The following is a 19,043-nucleotide window of genomic DNA, read 5'->3' as shown; positions in this document are numbered from 1 at the left end:
CAGTTGCGTTACATGAGAACACATTCATCTTGGTTACAGATGTTCTGCGCTTCCATTGAAAGACTTCAAACATTGTAATTTTTTTCCTTTATGGGAAATTGAACTGTCACCACAACTGAGTTGGTTATGGTGCCAAGCCAATGTCCAAAATTGTAGATCTAATCTATCTATTGTGATAAGTTAAGAAGGATGTACACCTGACATACTTCTACATACAAAGCCAGTAAGAAAGTTATGTTTGGTTATTCAACGGGGTTAAAGCAAGTAGACATTGTTACACGGAACCGCAATGATTAACCTAGTAGGCAAGAGTTGGGGTAAGAATTACATCAGTTAACAAATTAAGAATGGTAAAGTTGCACCGAGAAAATTCTGGATAGAACCTCCGAGGGGCAGACTACTTTGGTCGTCAGCAAGGTTCTTAATTTGTGGTTTAAAAAAAAAATCTTAAGGCAATATGCAGCAATATAAAGGAACTGACCACCACCTCGATCGACTTGCAGTATAGCACTCTATTTTTGGGGGGAGTGTCCTAAGGGATCAGGCAAAATGTCATCACTTTCAGTGCAAGATAGCCGATTGATTTAGCGGGCAAGATGAGAATGGTACTGAACTCACCAAAAGCCCCATACTCACGTCATTTTACGATCTTTTAGGAAAATGGGGCGGAGCCGGGTCAGTAAATGAAAATGCTACTTACCAGTATGCATTTGTTCTTGGCATGTAGGGCTGCTGACATTCATATCTGTGCATAGATCGCCGCCTAGTGTTGGGTCCGGATGTTTGCACGTTGTTGTCCTGGAAGAGTCTTCGAAGTATCACGAGATAGGTGACTCCTCCCCTGGACCACAGTGCGCATGGGCATCCTCTCCATCCTTAGATTGTTTTTCGCCATTGTGGCAGTGATGGAGTAGATACAGTAAGTGATGACCGTGCTATACAGTAATTCTGAGAGCTGCAGCTGCTACAGGCGCCGGGGAGGAGGGTGGGCGATATGAATGTCAGCAGCCCTACATGCCAAGAACAGATGCATACTGGTAAGTAGCATATTCAGTTCGAGGCATGTGGGCAGCTGAATTCATATCTGTGCATAGAATACATAGCAGTACCTCCTATTAGCGGCGGCTACCCGTGCCAGCTGCAGCAGTCTGAAAAAGAGTTTTGAGAACAGCCTGTCCTACAGCTGCCTGCTGTTTTGAGTGTACATCTACGCAGTAGTGTTTGGTAAATGTATGTATAGTGGACGATGTGGCTGCTCTACATATTTCCTGTAGAGGAATGTTTCCTAGGAAAGCCATGGACGCCCCTAACTTTCGTGTTGAGTGGGCTCGTGTGGGAATCGTTAATGTGCGTTTAGCTTTTTGATAGCAAATTTGAATACATTTAACAATCCATCTGGCTATTCCTGCTTTGGAAATGGCGTTGCCCTTGTGTTGTGGAGAAAAGGCAACGAAAAGTTGTTTAGTTTTCCGAAAGTCCTTAGTTCTGTCTATATAGTACATGAGGGCCCCCTTTTACATCTAGTGTATGGAGCATACTCTCTGCGACATTTTGTGGACTTGGAAAGAAAACAGGCAGTTCAATAGTTTGATTCATGTGGAACTGCGATATCACTTTGGGCATGAATTTGGGGTTGGTACGTAGTACAACTGTTTGCGTGAACCTGTATGAATGGCTCTTGAATGGTTAGTGCCTGGAATTCACTAACTTCTTAACAAAGTGATTGCCACTAGGAAAGCTACTTTCCAGGTGAGGAATTGAATCTCACATGAGTGGAGAGGTTCGAAGGGTGGACCCATCAGTCGGGCGAGGACCAAGTTGAGGTTCCACACCGGTGCCGGTGGGTGTCTTGGGGGAATTACTCGTTTGAGTCCCTCCAGGAAGGCTTTGATGGCAGGCACTCTGAATAAAGAGAGGTGCTGCCTGTTTTGGAGATAGGCTGCTATGGCGGTTAAATGGATACTATGCCAGATTGCATCGGTATAAGTGTAAGAGGTAACAGATTATATTTTGAATGGATGCGTCTAGCGGGTTAATGTCATTGTTGTTGCAGTAAATGACAAACTTCTTCCATTTAGCCGCATAGCATGCTGTGGTAGTGGGTCTTCTGGCCTCCTTGATGATATCCATACAGTCAGGTGGCAGGTTTAGGTAGCCAAACTCTAAGACTTCAGGAGCCAGATTGCCAGGTTCAGCTGTTGCGGATCTGGGTGCTGAATTTCGCAATGGTTCTGCGTTAAAAGTGCGGGTTTGATCCGCAGCCTTTGGTGCGGCACCACGGAAAGTTCTAGAAAGGTGGTGTACCAAGGTTGGCGCGCCCATGTGGGAGCAACTAGGATGAGTGTCAGTGAGTGTTGTCGCAGTTTGCGTGCCACTAGCGGTATCAATGGCGCTGGGGGAAAAGCGTACGCAAATCTGCCGGACCAATTCATCCATATCGCATTGCCCTGTGACTGCGGATGTGGGAACCTGGCGGCAAAGCTTTGGCATTTTGCGTTTGTTTGTGGCGAATAGGTCTATCTCCGGATGACCCCACTGTTGGAAGTACGGTTGGAGTACTGATGGATGTAGCTCCCACTCGTGCATCTGGTGGCTGTGTCTGCTGAGCAGATCCGCCATCTGGTTGTCCTTGCCGGAGAGGTGTTCCGCCATGAGGAACATGTTCCTCTGAATGGCCCACTTCCACATGCTCTGAGCCAGATGAGACAACTGTGGAGAGTGTTCCTCCCTGCTTCTGTATGTAGTACATGGCAGTCATGTTGTCCGTCCGGATCAACACGACTTTGTTGCACAAGTGTACTTTGAATGCCTTCATGGCTAGGAAGATTGCCATCAGTTCCAGAACGTTGATGTGCATCTTCTTTTGTTGCGTCGTCCATAGTCCCTGCACTGTGTGAGTACATGAGCTCCCCAACCCTGGAGAGAGGCGTCTGCTGTCATTATTTGTGGAACAGGCTCGTGGAACGGTCAGCCCTTGCAAAGGTTTTGTGGATTCCACCAATGCAGAGAGTTGTATGCCCGACCGCTCACCAACAGTAGGTCTTTTAATTGCCCGTGAGCCTGATTCCATTGACGTGCCAAGCACGCCTGAAGCGGGCGCATGTGTAGTCTTGCGTGCGGGACTATGAAAATGCAGGAGGCCATCATGCCTATCAACTGCATGAACACTCGCGCAGGAAGGGAGTGTTGAGGTTTGAACTTTGAGATCAGCAATTGCATGCTGTTGATACTCACTAAATTTGGCTGAGCTGTGGCTGCCAAAGTGTTTATGGTCGCGCCCAGGTACTGTCGTACGTGTGCGGGTTGGAGATGTGATTTTGGGTAATTTAGTGAGAATCCCAGACTGTGAAGAAGGTGAACGGTGAGGGACATGTGGCTGGCACATTGCTGGGCTGACCTTGCCTGAACAAGCCAGTCGTCCAGGTAAGGGTAGACGTGAATGTGTCGTCTCCGTAGCTGTGCAGCCACTGTAGCTAGGCACTTGGTGAAAACCCTTGGTGCTGTTGTCACTCCGAAGGGGAGAACTTTGAATTGATAGTGATGGTCCTGAATAGTGAACCTGAGATATTTCCTGTGTGAGGGGTGTATGGGTATGTGGAAATACGCATCTTTGAGGTCTAGTGTGGCTAGGAAGTCTCCCTGACTGAGCAGCGGGAGAACCTGCTGGAGGGGGAGCATATGGAAATGCTCTGAGAGAATGTAATGGTGGAGGGGTCTCAGGTCTAGTATAGGTCTGAGCGACCCGTCCTTTTTTGGGATTAAGAAGTACAGAGACTACATCCCTGTCCCCTGCTGGTTGATTGGCACAACCTCTATTGCACCTTTTTGCAGCATACTTAGCACTTCCTGCTGCAATAATGCCAAGTGCTCTACGGACATAGGACGGTGTTTTGGCGGTATGTTGGGTGGAGTGGATGTTAATTCGAGACAGTAACCATGCTGGATAATGTCCCTGACCCACCTGTCTGTGGTGATGGTTTTCCACGTGGACAGGAACCGCTGGAGTCTCCCCCCCCCGACAGGTGGTGTGTTTGGGGGAGGGGGGGGGGGGGGGGGGGGGGGGGGGGAAGGGGAGAGGGCGTCACTGTTTTTGGGTGAGGACCTGGTATTACCGTAACCACGTCCTCTGCCCTTGGTGCTGGAGCCACGATATCCACCTCGGTTGGTTTTATCGTAGGTACTCTGTGTTGCCTTTAGTGTATTGCTGCTGTGACCCCTGACCTCTAGCTGCTCCTCTATTCCCGGGGCGACGAAAGGAGCCACTGCGAAACTGCTACGTCTGCAGAGCCCCCATTGACTTGGCAGGGTCAGTGTCTTTAATTTTTTCGAGGGTAGTGTCAACTTCCGGGCCGAATAAGTAGTCGGGGTTGACTGGTTGATTTAAGATGTTCTGAATTTCCGGCTTGAAGCCTGAGATTCTCAACCATGCGTGTCGTCTCAACATGACGCTTGTGTTGATTGCCCTAGCTGCTGTGTCGGCAGCATCCAGGGCGCACTTGATGGATGCATTGGTGAGGAGTTGTCCCTCACTGATGAGGAGCTCCGCCGCCTCTTTATATTCATCAGGCAAATGTTGTAGTAGTGATTCTAGTGTGTCGTAGTGGGAACGATCATAACGGGCCAGGAGTGCCTGTGTGTTGGCAATGCGCCAGATGTTTGCTGCTTGTGCTGCAATCAGTTTGCCTGATGTTTCCAGCACTTTGGACTCCTTGTCTGGGGGAGGAGCATCACCTGTCTGCGAAAGGGCTCGTTTGCGAGCGTTAGCAACTACCATGGAGTCCAAAGGTAACTGACCCCTAATGTACATAGGGTCACCGGGTGCAGGCGTGCCCTGGTTGTTTCCTTAAAAATGTCTTTTGCAGGTTTGAGAACTCCTTTCAACATGGGCAGAGTTTACAGTTCTTTCGGAAGAGGCGAAAGTGTCCACCAAGAAGTCTTCGACTGTGTTAGAATGGAGTTGTACTCCATGATTGGCAGCAGCCCGTTCTATGAGGGCATTGACGGCAGCAGTGTCCTCTGTGGGAGATGTCTTTGTGCTGTAAAGCTGCGTGAACTGGGTATCTTGTACGGTACCCTGGTCTGTAGGGTCATCCCATGCCCGATCTGGGTATTGCAGATGCTCATCAGGATCGACATCCCCAGGGTAGGTGGTATCATCCCCCATATAGTCCTCTACTGCGGAGAAAAGGACTGGGGATCCTGAAGGGAGGGTTGTAAGCGTTCATGAAGCATGGGCTCCAACCCTGCTGGCAATTTGTACTTGAGAGGGATTCTGTAGGAGTCCAATCCCTTTTCTGGCGTGATTTTCCGCTTGCGGAGCATCAGTCTACCAGTATTGGCGTCGAATTGTGGCTGTGAAGGCTCAAAGTCTGTGTGTGCAGGAGACGGGGACTGTGTCTGTCGGACACGTGTCCGGATCTCGAACATCTTGGGCGCCGTGGATGGCGGCAAGCCAAACGTGATGTTGGTCGGCGCCGAGGGTGCTTTCGGAGCCTTGTGCGCGTCAGGGCCCGACGTGGATCGGAGGGCTGCCCGTTCCCTGATGCGTTGCAACGAGGCCGCGACCTGTTGCACGGAGAACGTTGAAGGCTCTTTGGAACCGCTCGGCACCTTGGAGGTAGTCGACTGCTTTGGAGCAATGGGGTCATCGATCCGAAGAGAGGTATCGACGGTCGTTGGAGTCGACGACTTGGCAGGCGGCGCTGCTGTCGCAGATGGAGTGGTCATTTTGACGTTGGTGGTCGTGGCCGACTGCTTCGGTGCCAGAGGCAGAGGCGCTTTGTGGGGACCGAGGGCCTTTTTCTTCGGGTCGGCACAGATATCCGCTGCAGTGAGCTCGGCGCCGAAATCCCTTTTACTGAGTTCGGTGCCGATGGCTTTTGCTGGCGTCGAAGGAGTGGAGGGCTTCGAGCCGATTACAGCCAGTTTCACTTTTGGTTTCGGTGGAACTGGAGCGACGATTGGTTTCAGTTTTGCTGAAGCGAATCTAGTCGTTTTTGGTAATGGCGCGTGCGGAATGTTCGGGGCCGAAGAACTTTGAGATTGATCTCGGGTAAGGCCCGGTGGCGATCCCTCGACCTGAGCCTTATGATGACGCATTTTGTCGGCCTCCGTATCGACGGGTGGGCCTAGCTCCTCGCTAGAGCCATCTTCTTCGGCCCCAAAGGCCTCATCGTAGTCTCCTACCTCGATGACTTCTTCCCTTTGAAAAAGCACCTCGTCGTCTTCCGATCGGGAGTCGTGTTCGGAAGCGGGGCTGGAGTCTATTTCTTCCACGCTCTCGGCGTCCTCGTCTTCGGTGCTGAAGATGTTGGCCGGGGCAGGTGCCGATTGCTGCGCTTCTAATCTCGCCGCCCGTCGATTCCGGAGAGTCTTCTTCAATCGGAATTGGGCACAGGCCATACATTTCGACTCCTCGTGATCCGGTGAGAGACATTTGTTGCATACCGGGTGGACGTAGATGTGTGGGTATTTTGCGTGGCATAAAGGGCACCGTTTGAATGGAGTCCTCGATTCCATCGTCGATGGACGGCAGGTGTTCGGACCAAAGGGATCCGAAAAGCTGGAAAAAGGTTTTAAAGCACTAAAGAAACTAGTCGATACCGAACGGGAACAGTACCGACGATTACTAAAGGCCTTTTGGCCTTAATCTGAATTTTCCTAACTTGAGCTAAGATAAGCACATCCATCCAAAACAATCTGTTACCTCTTACACCTATACCGATGCAATCTGGCATATACCTCAATACGTAACCATTTGACCGCAATAGCAGCCTATCTCCAGAACAGGCAGCACCTCTCTTATTCCGAGTGCCTGCCATCAAAGCTTTCTTGGAGGGACTTAAACGAGTGATTCCCCCAAGACACCCACCAGCACCGGTGTGGAACCTCAACTTGGTCCTCACCCGACTGATGGCTCCACCCTTCGAACCTCTCCACTCATGTGAGATTCAATTCCTCACCTGGAAAGTAGCTTTCCTAGTGGCAATCACTTTATTAAGAAGAGTTAGTGAATTCCAGGCACTAACCATTCAAGAGCCATTCATACAGGTTCACGCAAACAGTTGTACTACGTACCAACCCCAAATTCATGCCCAAAGTGATATCGCAGTTCCACATGAATCAAACTATTGAACTGCCTGTTTTCTTTCCAAGTCCACAAAATGTCGCAGAGAGAATGCTCCATACACTAGATGTAAAGGGGGCCCTCATGTACTATATAGACAGAACTAAGGACTTTCGGAAAACGAAACAACTTTTCGTTGCCTTTTCTCCACAACACAAGGGCAACGCCATTTCCAAAGCAGGAATAGCCAGATGGATCGTTAAATGTATTCAAATTTGCTATCAAAAAGCTAAACGCACATTAACGATTCCCCCACGAGCCCACTCAACACAAAAGTTAGGGGCGTCCATGGCTTTCCTAGGAAACATTCCTCTACAGGAAATATGTAGAGCAGCCACATGGTCCACTATACATACATTTACTAAACACTACTGCGTAGATGTACACTCAAAACAGCAGGCAGCTGTAGGACAGGCTGTTCTCAAAACTCTTTTTCAGACTGCTGCAGCTGGCACGGGTAGCCGCCGCTAATAGGAGGTACTGCTATGTATTCTATGCACAGATGAATTCAGCAGCCCACATGCCTCGAACTGAATATGCTACTTACCAGTATGCATCTGTTCTTGGCATGTAGGGCTGCTGACATTCATATCGCCCACCCTCCTCCCCGGCGCCTGTAGCAGCTGCAGCTCTCAGAATTACTGTATAGCACGGTCATCACTTACTGTATCTACTCCATCACTGCCACAATGGCGAAAAACAATCTAAGGATAGAGAGGATGCCCATGCGCACTGTGGTCCAGGGGAGGAGTCACCTATCTCGTGATACTTCGAAGACTCTTCCAGGACAACAACGTGCAAACATCCGGACCCAACACTAGGCGGCGATCTATGCACAGATATGAATTCAGCAGCCCACATGCCTCGAACCCATACAGATGTATACCTAATCAAAAGTGCAGAACACAAAAAACAGATATCCATCCGTCTACATGTAGACTGGCTTTGGCTCAGCCCTACAATGCAACCATCTATTTAAGTATATCATTCATCTCCGCTTCATTTCGTCATAGCTTGGGATGGCCCACTTTTGCCACTGGCTAGAGTGACAGAACCTTGCCAGATCACATGCAGACAACGACCCGGCACTTCAAGTGCTCAAGTGTCAGAGCTGGTGGGGCAGTTCTTTAGGTTTCCATTTCTACCACCTCCCTGATTTGGTTTAAGAGCGTACAAGTACACCAATACCGTGCTGGTACTTTCATCAATAGTGAACTACATCCAGCATAGCTAATGCTTCTAAAATGGACATCCATCTTCCAATAGAGTTATACATAGTGGAACACTTTTTTTTTTATTACTGTGAACACACTGCTTCTTAATGTGAGAGCCCAGAGTAGGGCTGAAGGCAGAGGAAATCTCGTGGGCTCTGGGCCTAGACTTCCTGGGGTAAAAGCTAAAAATGTTTATTTACGTAGCAGATTTCTATAGCGCATGGTAACAAAAAGGTGCTGTTTCACTTTACATGTCAACAATGAATGACCAGGTCTTACACATAATGGACGATTGGTTGAAGTAATAAGTATGACAGTACTAACATGGATAGTTTCAGGGTAGAAGAGTATGGCCAGGAAACAAATTAAACGATACAAGAAATGGTGTACATAGTAGACCATATTTACTGCTTCTGCTGATCAACCAGATGGGGCGAGTCTTTGACAATCCTCCACTTATAAGGGATATTGACAAACGTTTCTTTAAAAAGTTGACAGAGTAAAAATGGGATTGGTGGGAGTTTAAGTGCAAGAGAGCTATGCGAGGACCTCGAATGAATATGCTACTGACGTCTTCCGATACGGAGTCGTGTTCGGAAGCGGGGCTGGAGGGTAGGTTCTCCACGTCTTCGACATCTTCGTCGCTGAAGATGTTGGCTGGGGCCGGTGCCGCTTGCTGCGCTTCGAGTCTTGCTGCTCGTCGATTCCGAAGAGTCTTCTTGGATCGGAATCGGGCACAGGCCATACATGTAGATTCGTCGTGATCCGGTGAAAGGCATTTGTTGCACACCGGATGGACGTCGATATGGGGATATTTCGCATTGCATACCGGACACCGCTTGAATGGTGTCCTTGATTCCATCGTCGATGAAGGGTCGATGGTCGGGGAAAAGGCGAAAAAGTTGGTTCTGGAAGTTAGTAAACTAACAATATACTATCGATACCTATCGGGAACAGTACCGACGCGAACTAAAGGCCTTTTGGCCTGTAAAAAGGTTTTCCTAACTAGAGTCAAGATAAGCACATCCGAACCCAATGGCGGAAAAAAAACAATCTGAGGATGGAGAGGATGCCCATGCGCACTGTAGTCTAGGGGAGGAGTCACCTATCCAAGGATACTTCGAAGACTCTTCCAGGACAACAACGTGCAAACATCCGGACCCAACACTAGGCGGCGATCTATGCACAGATATGAATTCAGCAGCCCACATGCCTCGAACATGAAGATACTGCAGGAGTTCAGAGCTCATTTAGTTTGTTAAATATTTGAGTTTACGATGTAAGGAGGAAATGTCAAACTGATTCCCACACAATAAAATAAAGGCACTGAACAGGGCACAGCTCAAATGCCTCGCATTGGTTTCCTCCAGGCAAGAGGGCAGCAGGCCAGCAAGGCAATGTGTCTTCCAGAGCAGCAGTACAGCAGAGGGGCAGTCCTTCAGCAGCACACCAGTCTTTCTTGGTAGAGTACCCACAGATCTTAGACGTATTCTGAGTTGGTAGGGTCTGAAGTCCATAGCTTATTCTCAGTGTTGCCTCTTAAGTGGAGCCCTCCCATCCTGCCCTGGCTCCAGACTCACTATAGAGGGGTTTAAGCCCTTTGAGTGGGGACAGGACATGACCTATTCACGTGTAAGTGTGAGGCTGTGCCCATCTCTTTCCACCCATCCTCCTTGATTGGCCCATCAAGAGACACCTAAGTTGCCCACCTGTCACCCACCACAGCCATGTAATCAGAGATAGGCAGCAGGCACCAAATGGCTAAAGTAAGAAAATGCCTACTTTCTAAAAGTGGATTTTTCACAATTACAATCTAATATTGACTTCACCATAAGTTGAGTTTAAATTGCGATTCCTGAGATACCAAACTTGAGGGATCAAACCTCTTCCCAATTGAACTTACACTTACTAAATGATATTTATGGTAATCGGGGGTAAAGACAGACCATCACGAGTCAATATGCTAAACAGCATCAATAGATAACTGTAGGCATTAACCCCTTCGGCGCTCATGACGGAACGGTTCCGTCATGAGCGTCGGTTGGGCTGTGCTTATGACGGAACCGTTCCGTCATGAGCCCGCCTGCGCAACGAACCTTCAGCGTGGCGCGGGAATCCGCGCCGCGCTGAAGGGGTTAAAGGCAGAACTGAGTATATAAAAAAAAGCAAAACAATAACACTGGATAAGAGCAACAAGTGTACGGAGATATTCCACACAAAGTAAAACAGGAGGTGGTACATCTATTGCTGGCATTTAACAAGCTAGTGAAAACTGCAAGCTTACCCTTCATTTAACTTGGGTCTGTGTGCATCAGCAAAGGTAACTTCACCAGCTTGCCTCATGAAATCCTTCAGATCCTAACACAAGAATTGTAGCAAGCACAGGAAAATGTAATTAGGTACTGGAAATAAATACGAGGAATGAAGGATACTTAAGTTAAGCAAAAAGGGGTCTAGCCTGATAAAAGTCAATAGTAGAAATAAATGATTTATAACTAAACTGAGGCACGACATCTATTTGTAAAATTTTAATATTTAGTAATTATGGTTACAAAAAACATCTACATTTAACTGTTTAACACAATTGAACTTAAGCAAACCAATAAGACTCTAAAATACGAATTAGTTTGTGCCTCACAGATCATTAAAATATGGTTTACTTTACCTTATTTATATTTCCCTAGGCTAGTCAAGCAGCAAACTGCATTAAGCGCTTGGAGATAGTTTCGATACATGCCCGACTGGCTCTTCGCCACCCAAGTGTTGATCACTACCCAAAGATGGCCTTTATTCACACGACCCTCCCCTTTTGAGGACTACGGATGATGGCGAACATTTTCTACTTCTGAAGTTACCAAAGGCCACTTTACTGCGATCAGGATTCCAACGACCACCCAATTTCGTATCTTTCGACATGTATTCAGAAGCTTTACAGAAGGAACAGCTTTCAACTTAAGATTCAGACCTCTTTATCAACTCTCAGGGGGCCGCTGCAAACTGGCACTTCACAAGTGCTCCGATATTGTCAAGACCATCAACGATCTAGGAGTGGCCAAATAACACGGTAGGAGCTGACTGGCAAATTCAACACGGCCAACCAATAGTGACCAAGACAGAGCGATTAGGATAACCCACAGGCAGTCCTCGTCACGAGGCCAACGACACACAGAAAGGCTGGCAAATAAAGGGTTTAATATTTGGTTAAAATTGATAAGAAACAATCAGAAAAAAATCCCTTCCCAAACATTTTATACATTAGCTTTTTTAACTTTCAAAATCGCAACCCATCATTTAAAACTAAGTGAGTTATAAAACTAAAATTTTAATTGAAGTTATTTTATCTTTGTAGTTAACCGATTTACACTTACTATAAGCTTAAAATAAACAAGCTTAAACAAACCTGCCAGCTCACTCTTGAAGACAGGTTTTCTACTATAAGGCGATTTTCAGTCCTTACAGGTGGAGCAGATCTAAAGGATAGAAACCATGCAATCAACAATTGAAAATAACCGGTTATTTGGATGGCAGCACGTGGAAGAGGAGAAGCGCTGAGAAGGTACAATTAAATAACAAAACAGCAAAATAAAACCGAGGCAGATAAAGGTGTCAGGTCCATATGTGGAATAAACATGGTCAAAGCCGGCTATGACACTCACCTCCTATCACCACCACGCGGACGGCGACTGCTACTACTAAAACGGTCACTGTATCTTCCTCCGCCTCCTCCTCGCCCACCTCTCATGCCACCGCCACCACCGCCGCCTCTGGAGCGCGCTCTGGCATGTTCAATTGTAACTCTGCAATAAAGGGTAAACAAGGTTTCAATAAAGGGTAAACAAGGTTTCAATAAAGGGTAAACAAGGTTTCACTCAGCCTGAAGGACTTCAAACAGCAAAAGACCCCGGTACAGTAAACGACTGAATTATATTTACAGCGTGTACTACACTGGTACTAAAGCTGCGGGATCGTCGACTATATCCTCCATTGAGTCACTTGAATGCTATGCGACAATCCGCCCGGCACCAAGAGCCTTAACCCCTTCAGTGCCCTGCCCTTTCCCCGCCCTGTGCCGGGCGTTTCATTAGCGGGCGGGGTTTATGACGAGCTGGACTCGTCATGGGCACAGCGCAACCGCGGCCCATGACGAGTCCAGCTCGTCATGGGCACTGAAGAGGTTAAAGGTGCCAGCCTTACATGCTACAAAAACCATGGCACAATATTTGCTTATGCATACATACCCAAATGTACTTACGAAAGGCAATATATTTAAAGATTACTTTGCCACTGGCCTAACAGACTTACTCTCCCCTTTCACGCTAAATGGTGCCTTATTCACAAGGCAGCGTAAAGCCACGTGAAGTGGCTTAACACCACCTTGTAAATAAGGCGAGGCCCCCCAACGCCATCACTGAAAGTAGCGATGTGGTGGCAAAAGGGGCTTGTAAATATGCCCTAGGTATCTCTCCCCATTCCCGATAATTTTTCTGGAGGCATTGCCTCCTACAAACATCACAGAAGTGTGGGTGGGGTGATTACACTAGACTGGTGGCATTTTATGTCAGATAAGAAAACAAGTTACTTACCTGTAACTACAGTTATCCAATATAGGTATCTTTCATAGATTCACAGGTCTGACTCATACCACGTCGCTGAGGCGGGAGTCCAAAGGTAAATTACAAAAGTAGTGCCGTAAGTAAATATTAGTAGGCTAAAAGAAAGAAGCCTAAGGCCTAAATCTAGAACAGAGGCAGTTCTCAGATTTTCTTAGCACAAGTGGGAAGTAAGTATCAGAGAACTGACTCGCCGGGGAGGAGGGTGGGTGCATTTGAATCTATGAAAGATACCAATACTGGATAACTGTAGTTACAGGTAAGTAACTTGTTTTCTTATCCAGTATTGGGGTATCTGTCATAGATTCACATGCCTGAATCAGAGTAGCAAGCAGTATACCAAATGTACTGTTTGCGGATGGTGGGAGACAAGTGTTAATAAACTCCCAAACTGTATCCACAATAGTTGCACGACAAATAATTTCCAGTCACTCCAGCAAACAATGCTGTAGAAGCTGCCATAGTTCTTGAATGGCTTTCCTCTGTAAAGGTGGGATGGCCTGGTCATGGCAAAAATGAAATATTAGATGCCAGCCATCTGGCGATTGTTGCCTTTGTCACTGCAGTTCCAAGTGTGGCTTGACCATAAGCCACGAACAGTTGTTTGGAACATCTGATGTCTTTAGTCTTCTGCAGGTAGAATTTTAAACAAGCGATGAATTTTAGATCAGCTTTGTGGATCGGCTCAAATGGACTTTAATAATTGCGCTAGTAAGGTGTGGAGTTCCCACTCTGCAGCGGGTGACCGCACTGTAGGGAAGGCTCGGAAAAGCCCTTCCATGAATTGTTTGACAAGTGAAGACGAACAGAGAGAAGGAACCTTCGCGCATTTTCTGGATCTGGAAAGAGCAGCAAGATGGACTTTGACCGATGAAAAGGTAAGCCCAGGCTTGGCTAGAGAAAGCAAATAAGGGAGGATTTGTTCCGCAGGAGCTTGAACTGGGTTAATGTTATTTGCCTCACACCAAACAGCTACAAGCATTGGCATAGCCAATAGGTCTCGCCTGTGGGACCTTATAAGTGTTTAGCCATGCAACAGTTGCATAACTAAAAACTTAGATCCCAAAAGCGAGACCTATTGGCTATGCAAAGCGGCTGTGAAAGTGATCACACATCAAAGCAGCCGCGAAAGTGAAAGTAATCGCGGTAAAGCGCGGCGCGCACGCACTGTAGCTCTAGGCTGGCAGCACTTTTTGGAGCCCTCTTGATAAGTCTCGCCAGACCAGTGCATGTGCTGGGTCAGGCGAGACCTAAAAATCACTTCCATTTTAGGCAACAAGTCTGGATTGTGCTCTGGGCACGAGATTTGGCCAAAATTTCAAAACAGTCTTGTGAAATGTCAAGGTCCTTGAACTCTAAGAAATCAGGAGCTATGCATGCAAGTGCAGGGGCTGTGGGTCTGGATGAACCACTTGGCCTCTGTCCTTCGACAACATCGTAGGTGTCGGAAGAAGGCAAATGGCCTTGTCTTGAGACAAAAGCAGAAGTTCCTGGAACCAATACTGCCTTGGCCAACGGGATGCAATCAGAACTAGAAGGCAACCCTCCAGCTTCATCTTGGAGGACTTTGGGATCAATGGTATTGGGGGAAAAGCGTATGCACAAATCCCTGACCATCACATTAACAGGGCATTCCCCCTTTGAGCCCTGTTGAGGGAACCTGCTGGCATAGTATCGGCATTTCTCGTTCTCCCTCGTTGCGAATAGATCCAGTGCTGGTTTGCCCCAAGCCTGGAATACTCAGTTCCCCTGCTCCCACTCGTGACAGTCCGATTGAGAACTGCTCAGCGAGTCCGCAGAGTACTGTGGAGACCCCCGACGTGCTCAGCTCTCAGGGTTATCCTGTGGAATGTGACCCACTCCCACAATTCCTGAGCCTCCTGCAAGAGCATAGCTGATTTTGTTCCTCCTTGCTTGTTGATGTAGTACATGCTGGTCGTATTGTCGGTACGGACCAGCATCGAGGAACCCGCAATCCTTGGGAGGAACACTTGCAGAGATGGAAAGATGGCACGGAGCTCCAGTGTGTTGATATGCTGCTGTTTGTGTACTTGAGACCATTTTCCTTGAATCTGCAAATTTTGCAGATCGCCTCCCTATCCCTCCATGGAGGCATCTGTCGTTAAAACGAAGTCTGGAATGGTTTGTAGGAATGGGAGACCTTGGGCTAGATTCGCTGTTTGTGACCACCAATGCAGAGAATCTATCATGCGCGGCGTGATCTTGATGGAATCGAACTAAGCCAATGCTTTCTGCCATTGAAGGTTTAGCTCCTCCTGAAGAGGCCTCATTGAGCTGTGCCAAGGGTAGGAGATTTATTGCAGAAGAGCACATCCCCAGGAGTAGCAAACACCGGGACAGAAACTGACCTTCTTGAAATCATAGTTGCTAATTTTTGGAGACGAATTTGGCAGTCATGTGACAAGAATGCTTTGCACTGGACCGTGTCTTGCATTGCTCCAAGAAAAGGAAGGACTTGAAGACGCAACTGCGATTTGCTCGTTGATAGTCAGCCCCAGATAAGCGAAGAGATGGGACATGCTGTTGTGGCAACCTTGGCTACGTGTTCTGAAGGACTTCTGAGCAGCCAATCGCCGAGATAATGGAACACTTGGAATCCTACAGATCTCAATCCTGCTGCCACTGGTGCCAAGCACTTCGTGAAGATTCTTCGTGCAGATTTCAGCCAAAACGGGAGCACTTTGAAGATATTTGAGGTGGATAGGGATGTGGAAATACAAGTCTTCCATATCCAGAGAAGCCATAAAATCTCCTTCGTTTAAACAGCTTAATCTCGGAAAGCGTGACCATCCGGAAACTTTGCTTTTTGAGTAATTTGTTGAGCTTGCAGAGGTCTAGAATCGGTCGCCATTCCCCTGACTTCTTTATGAAGAGAAATAAAAAGAGAATAGAAGGAGCATCGTTAAGGCTTCTTTGAATAATAAGTGAAGACGAGGGGGACCCCTGAGTGGAGTAGAAGATGGCCGTTTGATAAATTACAGGGCGTGGCCATTGGTGAATAGGTCCAGAACCCATTGGTCTGAAGCAATTTCCTGCCACTGTGAACAAAAGCTGAAATCTTCACGCCCACGGGTATGGAGGGTAATTCTGTTGGTGCCCTGTGGAGATCACGGTTTCCTGTTAGCGTCTCAACTTTGATTCTGTCATCGCTTTCGACCACCCTGACGGGAGAAGCTAGCCGTAGGAGTACGACGACTGGTTGTAAGGCTGTCTATACTGAGATTGATACTGTCTGTTTTGGTATCCTCCTCTTGATGTAAAACCACGCCCTCTTGCGCCTGTGAAAGATCTGCGCCTGTATTGAAGGGTGTCTTACGATCTAGGTGGTATCCGTGTTAGTTTTGATAGCTAGGAGGGCCTCAATGTGCTTACCAAACAAGGACTCAGCCATAGGCCATGTCCAGAATCTTTGTTTGCACCTCCGGTCTGAAAGTAGTGGCTTTAAGCCATCCCTGGAGTCTAAGCACTGCAACCCCAGCGAGTGACGGAAATTGGTGTTCACAATGTCCAGTGCGCACTCTTATAGTTTCAGATGCAGCATGTTCTCCTTCCAAGAGAACTTTCCCGGCTTTCTGTCTATGGTCTTCAGGAATTAAAAGTCAATGAGACCCGCCATATCTGACCACATTTGACGGTCATAACGGCCGATTATCGCTTGAGAGTTAGCAGCTCTAATTGAGGCCACTGACATGACAGAATTTTTTGCCTGTGAGGTCCAGATGACGTTCTTTCTTGTCAGGCGGTGTGGCGATAGGCATTGTAGGATTTTTAGATCGCTGTTGGGCGGCTTGCGAAATTACTGAATCTCGTCGTGGATGACAAATAAGACAAGATGGGCTGTTGGCAGGGTATTTTTTCCTCTATGCGGGGAAGCAGTGCCGGAATGAATGCAGGCGTCTTCATGATCTTAACCCCCTCCTTCCAGGTATAGTCTATGATGGGTACAGCCCGCGTGATTTTCCTGGACTCCTCCTTGAAATCATGTATTTAAAAAACACTATTAAACCGTTACAGGCAGTTGGAATCTAGCTGCTGCCCGCTGCATTAAATTATGAAAGCCCTTGATGTCCTCAGGAGGAGAATCAGAAAGTAGAAGGAGAGGTGGAAATGGCATCAGTATTATATATTCGTCCCAGGGATCCATAATATGAGTATCTTCAGGCAATTTGCCGCCCTCAACCTCATCTTCAGAGGCGGTAGTGTCATGCTGCACCTGTTCAGATGGACCTGAAGGAGGAGCCGGTGTAACAGGAACCTCAGACTGCGGTAACGGATCAGAACTACTGCGGGTGGGGGTGGATTTTCTGAGACCACCTGTTGCGGGGGAAAACCTTTGACGGTAATCCGTCAGCATGGCCTGGAGATCCTGTTTAAGCGTTGGAGGGAGGTGACCTATTTCACTCTGGCGGGACACCCTTCGATGAAATCTATGATGTGGAACCATAAGTTGTTCCTGGTAATAGTCGTCATACTGACACGATGTTAAGCGCAGAAGGATGGTGAGCTGTGCCAAATAGTCCCTCATCGTCTTCAATCACCTTCAAGGTATGTTTCTAAGAGGTGTGAAGGCAGAAGGGGAGAAATCTTACTATAATCCTGATGCCTTTGAAAAGTTTGAGTTGGAAAAGTCCAGACGATATGGGCATTGACTGAAGGTATAACTATCACCGTCGATACATTAGAATGAATGAATTGGTAAATACACTAGTCGTCGGCAGTGTCTTCATTGATGGTGCTGCCATTGACTGAACTGCCATCGTTGGGGCAGACTACTTGGAGTCAAAGTGACAGATTTGACATGGCTTTTACTCACGGTTTTTGAAGTGGATGTCTTCTTAGACTCCTTGACCGATGTTGAGGGTGGAGACAGCGTTGACCCAGAGGAAAGCTTAGGCGACCTCCGAGAAGGGTCAGAAACATCATGGGAAGATTTATGGTGTTTCTTCCTTCACTTGGAAGAGCTGTCATGGGATCTAGCTCTTTTGCTAGAAGTTGAGGCTCGGTCATCCTCAGTCGAAGACCCTAAGAATCTTGGTAGGGAAAGTACAGCAGATCTTGCAATCCTTTGCCTCATGTTTAGGATTAAGGCAATAAATGCAGTCCTTATGCTGGTCATCAACATGGACCCTCTTATCACAGGTCCTGCAGGGTTTGAACAGAGCTTTTCTGTCAGACATTCTGAAGAATTGAAGAGAAGAAACTGAGTGGCACTCAGGGAGACTCCCTTCCACACAACATGCGGTTTTCTAGAGGGTGCTGGTAGCTGATTGGTTGGAGCGGACTTTTGGTTCTTTCTACTATAAGGATGTAGACGCCCGCCTCGGCAACGGGGAATGATTCAGGCATGTGAATCTATGAAAGATACCCCCCATACTGGCTAATTACCACTATTTAAACAAACTTCACTTGGCAAAACCCCTGTGGGTACAAATACCACAGCCCTGATAACTACAAGCAAACAAGCATTTGCAATGCAATAGGTCTCACATTACTGATAGTTTGAGGTATTACCGTTAAAATAATGCAACGCCAATAGCTCATACTTTCAGTAATGTGAGATCTAGTGTATTTCAAATGCTTGTGTAGTGAGCCAGGAACCAGCATTGTATTTCTTGGTGCAGTACCGCAAGCTGCTCCTAGAGGTCCCTGGTGAGCAAGGCACCAGCACTGCATGTCTAAGTGCAGTACTGCAAGTTGCTCCTAGAGGTCCCTAATGAGCAAGGCACCAGCACATCTAGGTGCAGTACAGCAAGCTGCTTCAAGAGGTACCTTGATAATTTGCTGTTGCATTCAAGACACGTATAAAGCGTCTCACTGCTGCAGGGAGGTATGTATAGCCGCCATTTTGTTAGTTTCACCTTCTGTAGCTAGGTGGTCAAGGAAGGAAGACATTACTGGTCCCAAAACTCCAATAACGGTCTCAGCGATGCTCAACCTAAACAAATCAACCCAAGCGTCTACACCCAATTACATGATTCGTAATTTCACTTCAAGGCTTTGGGCCAGGAATTTCTGATGCAGGGGACTTGGACCTGAATTTCGGGTTGTGGCTAGACAGTTTAAAAAAAAAAA

General features: G+C 47.4%; 1 protein-coding gene across 2 annotated transcripts in view; it reads right to left on the bottom strand.

Annotated features, from left to right (window-relative positions):
• Window positions 1–19,043, bottom strand: part of SRSF5 (serine and arginine rich splicing factor 5) — a 29,553-nt gene that overhangs the window by 2,941 nt on the left and 7,569 nt on the right. For both annotated transcript variants that reach the window (XM_085627131.1, XM_085627132.1), the window contains exons 4-6: window positions 11,997–12,137; window positions 11,741–11,810; window positions 10,625–10,698 (exon numbers count right to left, since the gene is read on the bottom strand). In XM_085627131.1, the coding sequence (XP_085483257.1) occupies window positions 10,625–10,698; window positions 11,741–11,810; window positions 11,997–12,137 (285 nt within the window). The remainder of the gene's footprint in view (window positions 1–10,624; window positions 10,699–11,740; window positions 11,811–11,996; window positions 12,138–19,043) is intronic.

Source organism: Triturus cristatus, chromosome 9, assembly GCF_964204655.1.
Source record: "Triturus cristatus chromosome 9, aTriCri1.1, whole genome shotgun sequence".
Classification (NCBI taxonomy): domain Eukaryota; kingdom Metazoa; phylum Chordata; class Amphibia; order Caudata; family Salamandridae; genus Triturus; species Triturus cristatus.
This window is presented reverse-complemented; position numbering and strand designations above follow the sequence as displayed.